The sequence below is a fragment of the Hyperolius riggenbachi genome, chromosome 7 (assembly GCF_040937935.1).
Source record: "Hyperolius riggenbachi isolate aHypRig1 chromosome 7, aHypRig1.pri, whole genome shotgun sequence".
Lineage (NCBI taxonomy): Eukaryota > Metazoa > Chordata > Amphibia > Anura > Hyperoliidae > Hyperolius > Hyperolius riggenbachi.
The window spans coordinates 157,620,587-157,629,459 of record NC_090652.1 but is presented as its reverse complement, the minus strand read 5'-3'; the positions used below and the strand labels follow the sequence as shown (position 1 = coordinate 157,629,459).

Genomic DNA, 8,873 nt, shown 5'->3' with positions numbered 1-8,873 from the left:
ACCTACCCATCAGATCAGGCCCTAATTTGCCCCGTGTGGGCTCCTGATCACTCGGCCAAACCCTCAGATCCCCCTCAGACCCCCTTCCGATCACCTCCCCAGTGCATTGATTGCATCTATTTTCCCCTCTAACCACCCCCTGAGACACCCATCAATCACCTCCTGTCACCCCCCTAGCACTCCTATCCATCAGATCAGGCCCAATACAACCTGTCATCTAAAAGGCCACCCTGCATATAACCGGTTCCACAAAATTCGCCCCCTCATAGACCACCTGTCATCAAAATTTGCAGATGCTTATACCCCTGAACTGGGAGAAATATCTCTGTAAATGACAATTTGTTAATTTTTTTTACACACAATTGTCCATTTACAGAGATCTTTCTCCCACTCAGCATTGTCACAAGTTAGCGGAAAATGACACTTTGTGAAAAAACACAATTAAAATCAATTTCCGCTAACTTGTGACAAAAAAATAAAAACTTCTATGAACTCACCATACTCCTAACGGAATACCTTGGGGTGTCTTCTTTCTAAAATGGGGTCATTAGTGGGGTTCCTATACTGCCCTGGCATTTTAGGGGCCCTAAACCGTGAGGAGTAGTCTTGAAACAAAAATGACCTGTGAAATCCTAAAGGTACTCATTGGACTTTGGGCCCTTTAGCGCAGTTAGGGTGCAAAAAAAGTGCCACACATGTGGTATTGCCGTACTCGGGAGAAGTAGTACAATGTGTTTTGGGGTGTATTTTTACACATACCCATGCTGGGTGGGAGAAATACTGCTGTAAATGGACAATTGTGTGTAAAAAAATCAAAAGATTGTCATTTACAGAGGTGTTTCTCCCACCCAGCATGGGTATGTGTAAAAATACACCCCAAAACACATTGTACTACTTCTCCCGAGTACAACGATACCACATGTGTGGCACTTTTTTGCACCCTAACTGCGCTAAAGGGCCCAAAGTCCAATGAGTACCTTTAGGATTTCACAGGTCATTTTGAGAAATTTCGTTTCAAGACTACTCCTCACGGTTTAGGGCCCCTAAAATACCAGGGCAGTATAGGTACCCCACAAATGACCCCATTTTAGAAAGAAGACACCCCAAGGTATTCCGTTAGTAGTATGGCGAGTTCATAGAAGATTTTATTTTTTGTCACAAGTTAGCGGAAATTGATTTTAATTGTGTTTTTTCACAAAGTGTCATTTTCCGCTAACTTGTGACAATGCTGAGTGGGAGAAAGATCTCTGTAAATGGACAATTGTGTGTAAAAAAAAATTAACAAATTGTCATTTACAGAGATATTTCTCCCACCCAGCATGGGTATGTGTAAAAATACACCCCAAAACACATTATACTACTTCTCCTGAGTACGGCAATACCACATGTGTGGCACTTTTTTGCAGCCTAACTGCGCTAAGGGGTTCAAAGTCCAATGAGCACCTTTAGGCTTTACAGGGGTGCTTACAATTTAGCACCCCCCAAAATGTCAGGACAGTAAACACACCCCACAAATGACCCTATTTTGGAAAGTAGACCCTTTAAGGTATTCAGAGAGGGGCATGGTGAGTCCGTGGCAGATTTCATTTTTTTTTTTGTCGCAAGTTAGAAGAAATGGAAACTTTTTTTTTTTTTTTGTCACAAAGTGTCATTTTCCGCTTACTTGTGACAAAAAATAATATCTTCTATGAACTCACTATGCCTCTCAGTGAATACTTTGGGATGTCTTCTTTCCAAAATGGGGTCATTTGGGGGGTATTTATACTATCCTGGAATTCTAGCCCCTCATGAAACATGACAGGGGGTCAGAAAAGTCATAGATGCTTGAAAATGGGAAAATTCACTTTTTGCACCATAGTTTGTAAACGCTATAACTTTTACCCAAACCAATAGATATACACTGAATGGTTTTTTTTTAAATCAAAAACATGTTTGTCCACATTTTTCGCGCTGCATGTATACAGAAATTTTACTTTATTTGAAAACTGTCAGCACAGAAAGTTAAAAAAATCATTTTTTTGCCAAAATTCATGTCTTTTTTGATGAATATAATAAAAAGTAAAAATCGCAGGAGCAATCAAATAGCACCAAAAGAAAGCTTTATTAGTGACAAGAAAAGGAGCCAAAATTCATTTAGGTGGTAGGTTGTATGAGCGAGCAATAAACCGTGAAAGCTGCAGTGGTCTGAATGGAAAAAAAGTGGCCGGTCCTTAAGGGGTAGAAAGCCCTAGGTCCTCAAGTGGTTAACTTCCTGTTTGTGGCACATTAGTATATGTGAGGGGAAAACTTTTCAAGATGGGTGGTGACCATGGCGGCCATTTTGAAGTCGGACATTTTGAATCCAACTTTTAGTTTTTTTATAGGAAGCGGGTCATATAACACATTAAACTTATTGGTAATTTCACAAGAAAAACAACGGTGTGCTTGGTTTTAATGTAACTTTATTCTTTCATTAGTTATTTACAAGTTTATCTTTGTTTACAGCCATTGACATGTCACCGAATTAACACTTGAGGAGCGGATAGAAATTGTGTTGATGTCTGGTGAACGCAGTAACTGGGTCATTGCAGCAGATTTCAATGCAAGACACCCTATGAGACCACCCATCTCCCATGCTACAGTTAGCAAACTGCTTGCTAACTTTAGTGAAACTAGTTCAGTGTTGGATTTGCCAAAATGTGGAAGCATGAAATCTGTCACTAATGAAGAAACATCAGTGGCTGTCCTAGCTTCATTCAGCAAGAGCCCACAGCGTAGCACTCGCCGCATGTCACTGGAGAGTGGCATTAGTCGAACATCCCTTCGGCGGATATTAGCTACTTACAAATGGCACTCTTACAAACTCCAGCTACTGCAGCATCTCAACAAGGATGACCCAGATCGGCGCACTGAATTTGCAGAAAGAGCAAAACAAAAAGTGGAACAGGACCCTCAGTTTATGCAGAAGATTTTGTTCTGTGATGAGGCAAACTTTTATGTGAATGGTAAAGTTAGTAAACAAAACCACCGCTATTGGTCTGACACTAACCCACATTGGATAGATCCCTCCAAGACTGTTGGAACAAAAAAAAAAATGATGGTATGGTGTGGTATATGGGGTACAAAAATAGTGGGGCCATTTTTCATCAATGGAAACCTCAAGGCCACTGGATATGCAAAATTGCTACATGATGATGTTTCCCTCTTTATGCACTGAATTTGGCACGTTCCCTGAGTTTTTCCAGCAAGATGGTGCACCACCACATTATGGGTGTCAGGTCCGAGCATTCCTAGATGAACAGTTTCCTGGAAAGTGGATTGGTCATTGTGGTCCAGTTGAATGGCCCCCAAGGTCTCCCGATCTTTGGGATCATCTGAAGGCAATTGGGATCATCTGAAGGCAATTGTCTATGCTGTGGGATCATCTGAAGGCAATTGGGATCATCTGAAGGCAATTGTCTATGCTGTGAAGATATGAGATGTGCAGCACCTGAAACTACGGATACTGGAAGCCTGTGCTAGCATTTCTCCTGCGGTGTTGTTATCAGTGTGTGAAGAGTGTGCTGCCCAACACAATGGGCAGCACATTGAACACATTTTATAAGTGGTCAGAAACTTGTAAGTAACTCATGAAAGAATAAGGTTACGTTAAAACCAAGCACACCATTGTTTTTCTTGTGAAATTCCCAATAAGTTTGATGTGTCACATGACCCTCTTCCTATTAAAAAACAAAAGTTGGATTCAAAATGGCCAACTTCAAAAATGCTGCCATGGTCAACACCCATCTTGAAAAGTTTTCCACCCTCACATATACTAATATGCCACAAACAGGAAGTAAATATCACCAACCATTCCCATTTTATTAAGGTGTATCCATATAAATGGCTCACCCTGTATATATCCCAACTAAGCATTAGGCAGAATGTGGAATTAAGTGCCAATTTCCACACAGTAATGAATATACAATTTTTGTAGGCATCAGCGAGTTGAATTATTCACCAGCTTCTTGTCTCTCAGAAGTCAAACATAAAACAAGAGCACGATAACCAGGTATGTTCTAATACTGTGTAATCCATTCCCCATGGTGCTGCTTAACCCTCATACCTTGGCAGGGGCGTAACTAGGCCCCACCGGGCCCCCCTGCAGATTTTCTGAGCGGGCCCCCCCCCCCCCCGGGGCCCGCTCGCGGCCGTTTTGTGGGTGCTGGAGGGGTGGCAGCATGAGGGGAAAGCCTTGCCCACAGTCGGCGGGGAGAGGGGTAGTTCCCTGCTCTCCCTCACCTCGGGGCTCTCCCCTCCAGCTCGTAAGTGTCTGTGGGGCTGTAGTGGGTAGCGAGCGGCGGGCAGATACATACCTGCTTCCGTGCGTTCCATCGGAGACTTCTCCCTCTAGCGGCTGACGTCACTTCCGGAAGTGACGTCAGCCGCTAGAGGGAGAAGTCTCCGATGGAACGCACGGAAGCAGGTATGTATCTGCCCGCCGCTCGCTGCCCACCACAGCCCCACAGACACTTACGAGCTGGAGGGGAGCGCAGAGGGGAGAGCCCCGAGGTGAGGGAGAGGGGGGAACTACCCCTCTCCCCGCCGACTGTGGGCAAGGCTTTCCCCTCATGCTGCCACCCCTCCAGCACCCACAAAACGGCCCCGAGCGGGCCCCAGGGGGGGGGGGGGGGGCGGGCCCCCCCGCGGGCGCAGGGGCTGCAGGGCCTATTCCTACGCCCCTGTACCTTGGTTTGCTATAAATTAATATTATTATTACATATCTCTGCTGTCAATTTCCTGTTTTTTTTAAGAAGAAACCATTTTATTCATTGCCTGAGTTGTTGTTTTTGTGGATTAGATCAGTATCTTCACTCATGTTGCCGGCATTTGCTCTCCACAACATTAAAGAGCTTCACATTATAAATGTTGGTGAATGTAACATGTCAATAACTTATCTGTTGTTAAACTAAAAGCATACATTCCTGTTGTTCTTCGTCTCTCAGAAAGAACATTTTAAGGTATTCACTCTATTTGTTCACCCATGTATTTTATCTCAACTAAACAGACATCAGCTTTTTTCCAATAAGAGCATAATGCAGTTTGTAACACCTACTCACTTTCCAGGCAGTCAAGCCAATCAGTGTAAAGGCTTAATGAAAATAGCTGCAAGGGACACTGTTGAGGACACTCCTGTTGGATTCTCTAGCAATGTCTCCAGCTGTGACTCCATTTTCAAAGAATGTCAGCAGTAGAATTATGGACCCCACATCTGCTGGGCTGGCATCTGCAGCAACTGGTTAGTACACACATGGTGCGGTTATATATTTACTGGTCGTGAAACCTGAATAGTGTCTCAATAATTCATGTTGGAAGCATACCACCTGGCAAGTAATGATATATAGGCCCATATGCAATTCTCTTTTTCTCCTAGGTGATATTTTCACAGCTTATCAGTAAAATGCCTTTTAAACCAACAGCATGCAAGAAAATACTCAAACTCCCTTTGATAGTGCCTTTTTACCTACGGTTTGGTACTTTTCAATAGTAAAATGCTAAAAAGTTATTTTAAAGAGAAGATGAAAAATGATCTCCTAGGAGAAAACTTGAAATGCATATGGGCCAGTGTGTCTTCAAATATCTGTGAACCTTTGGATGGGAATCACTACTCTGGACAACACACCTAATTACCTACAATGCTTTTTTTCTGTGATACTCCAATAGACAGACTGCTTGGACTGTTAGAAGCAACAGCAGCACGGTGATGAGTCAACGCTGTATTCTCTTTAAGCAAGTTTATAGCGTAAAACTGAAAGCAAAATTATGCTCCTTTCCTATACCTCTAAAGTGGGCCATACATGAGATGTTGCGGGCCAATCGACCATCCAATTTGGTGTTTGGGCAGGCAACAGATCTTTCTTTGATTAGATTCGATCAGAAAGAGATCTGTCTCATGGACAATCGGCCCATATATGACCTGATGTATGGGCACATTAAAGGAAACCTAAACCTAACCTAAAAAAAAGTTTCACTTACCTGTGGCTCCTACCAGCCCAGTGCAGCCGCCCTTCGCTTGCGCCATCCTGGAGCGGCCCTCCGGTCCCATGCAGCAGCTAGCCAAGCCACAGAGCCTGCGGGGCCTTCCGCGCGCATCCCTACTCTAGCTCACTGCACAGCCAGTAGAAAACGAAACTTAGCCACAGTGGGGGACCGGAGTATCATTCCAGGGCAGCTGAAGGGGGCTGGTAGAAGCCCCAGGTAAGTGAAACTCTTTTTTTAGGTTAGTTTTAGGTTTCTTTTAAGGGTGCATACATACATGCAATTTTGATTGGCCAATAAGTTACCAATTTTACTACTTCTCTGTAGCATAAGGGCCAACTCATTTTGAATGCTATGATCAGATTGTGTAGGTAAGCTGACCATTGACCATACAGTTTATATATGCTTAGAGTTCAGCTTTCACAATAGCTTCTTCAGATTACCAGAAGAAATCTGCATTAACATGTAAGCCTTGCTATCTATTCATTGCTGTTCCTATATGCATCTATATCCATTTATCCTTTACAAAAGGATTTGGGGAAGACAATTAAGAATATTAAGAACTATAAAGGAAATAAGCCTCTATCATAATATACTCGATTTGCTATACAATGGAAAACCAATCATATAAGACCAGTTCACTTTAAGGTCAAAGGATACACCCATTGTAAATATAGCACAAAAATAGGAAACACCCTAGTATGTTGTACAAATGCTGATAATTATCAGTAAATTATTATTTTTTTTTTTAATTTTGATTGTTTGTGCTTAAATTACCCTAAACGAACAAAACAAAAAAACAAAAACAAAACAATCTTCACCTTAGTAAGGCTTGTTGTTTAACAACCAATTTGGATTGTACCATGTATGCACCAGAGGAAGTAATGAAAAGCGTGGCAACATTTAAAAGATTGCACTGAAGTAAAGCGTCCGTCTTTTCTAGTCTTAAATAATACCTTCATGAATAATTTAAAAGCACTAAAATGCACAGATGATTGGACTGCTTAATATATTCAGCCGGCTCTATGCGCGTGTAGCTTACATAAGGCATTGCAAAGCAGAAGCAGCAGCTTAAAGCATATACAAAACACAGTTACATCTGACATATCAGCACAAAGCAGTGCAGTCTACTATGTATGCAAAATGCTGTTCACCAAACACTTTGACCATTTTATACAAAACGCTTCGGAAGATTTTCTTCTGGCTGTACTAGTTGCTCTACATTACTATTTAAATGTAAGATCTTGTCCAACAAGATTACATATCTAAATATTTCAAATCAAAGTTTGTTTCTTTTTTAATTTGTATTACAATAGCTGCTAACTAGATTTTTATTTTTTTCAAACTAAGCACCATTAAGTGTCTTTATTAGATATTTTAAGACGCTTGTATTGCACTACTGCTTAAACATAGCATAATCCTAAATAATCTGCAGTTAAAACTCAAGCCGTCAACCTTGTAAAGCTTTCTGCTTAGGGAGGCTGGACTGCAGCGCAACATTCAGCTTGATGCTCTCAGCTCTCTCTCTCTTAGATCTCAACATCACTTCTGTGGCTGACCCTTTGCTTTCCGACAACAGCCACGTTAAAAGGGTTGAGGAGTGGAAAGCACCTACGCACCTGTGCGCAAAAGTAATATCAACCATTCCTTAAATTGACTATATCTCAAACCCCGCACCACTCCTGGATTTCATGGTGAAATCTTCAGCGGTTTGCCATTCTTGTCATACTGGTAAACAAACATTTTAATGCAATGTGAGTTAGCAGGCGAAATCCAAGGGCTACTAGTTATAGAGAAGTTATAGTTTGTATAAAACTGAACAGGTTGCTTCTGACATTTGAAAAAAGCTTTAAGGGTCCCTGCAGCCATTGTGCGAAACCTCTTGCTAATGAAACAGTAAAGGAAGAAATTGATAGCCGTGTTTAGGAGGGCTAACATGTTGGCAATGTCTGTCACTATGTGCACTACCCAGCTGTTATCAATAGGAGACACATAAAGGTGGTAGAGTATCATAATTATTCTTGGTGCCCATAGAATAGCAAAGATTGAGGTTATTGTAAACAAAATGGCGGTGGTTTTCCCCGTGGAGTAGCCTCGTAGTCGGAAGTTGCTTTTTCTCCGCAGCTTGTATACAATAATGCTATTTAAAATAAAGAAGATGGAGCAAGGGACTAAATAAACTGTAAAACAATGTATCCAGATAAGTATATGATGCAAAGAAGTACTTATGTAATCCTCCGTCCAAATGTTGGGCCACCAATAGTATGGGATACTAGTTAAGAAACAAGTGATGTAGACACTGAAGATGACTTTCCGTGTGCGAGCTGGGAATGAAACTGTATGGTATTTCAGAGGGTGGCACACTGCTATATATCTGTCGATGGTCAGTGGGACTGTTATCCAGATGGAAGTATGGATGGAAGAAAACTCCAGGACTTCAATGACCTTGTTCAGTATTAGAGGCATCTGCTTGTTAAGGATAAAGTCCTCTAAAAGAAAGTCCACAAACACAATGAAGAAGAGAACCATGATATCTGCTGCTGCCAGTGCTAGGAGATAGTTGTAGGAGGACTTCTGTCGTCGAGCCACTAGCTGGGACAAGATGATCACTGTCAGGATGTTGGCTTTGGGAAGAAAGAAAGAAAATTATAATTTCAGGCTAATTTTTTAAAAACTCTTTTTTTTTATTCTACATTAGTTAACACAGACAAACAAGTACACAGCATCAAATACAATAAAGGACATTTTTAACTGAACTTTCCACGTGTTCTATGTTAAAGTTACTGAAATTCTGTTTACATTTTGATACAACAAACTTGTTCATGGTTTTCTCAGCTGCTACCATCAAGACAGAGCATACAGTATATATGTGGCAT

At 41.6% G+C, this 8,873-nt stretch overlaps 1 protein-coding gene across 1 annotated transcript in view; it reads right to left on the bottom strand.

Annotated features, from left to right (window-relative positions):
* Window positions 1-7,686: 7,686 nt before the first annotated feature.
* GPR139 (G protein-coupled receptor 139) overlaps window positions 7,687-8,873 on the bottom strand; it is a 165,330-nt gene continuing 164,143 nt past the window's right edge. The window contains exon 2 of the mRNA XM_068246861.1: window positions 7,687-8,621. Within this exon, the coding sequence (XP_068102962.1) occupies window positions 7,687-8,621 (935 nt within the window). The remainder of the gene's footprint in view (window positions 8,622-8,873) is intronic.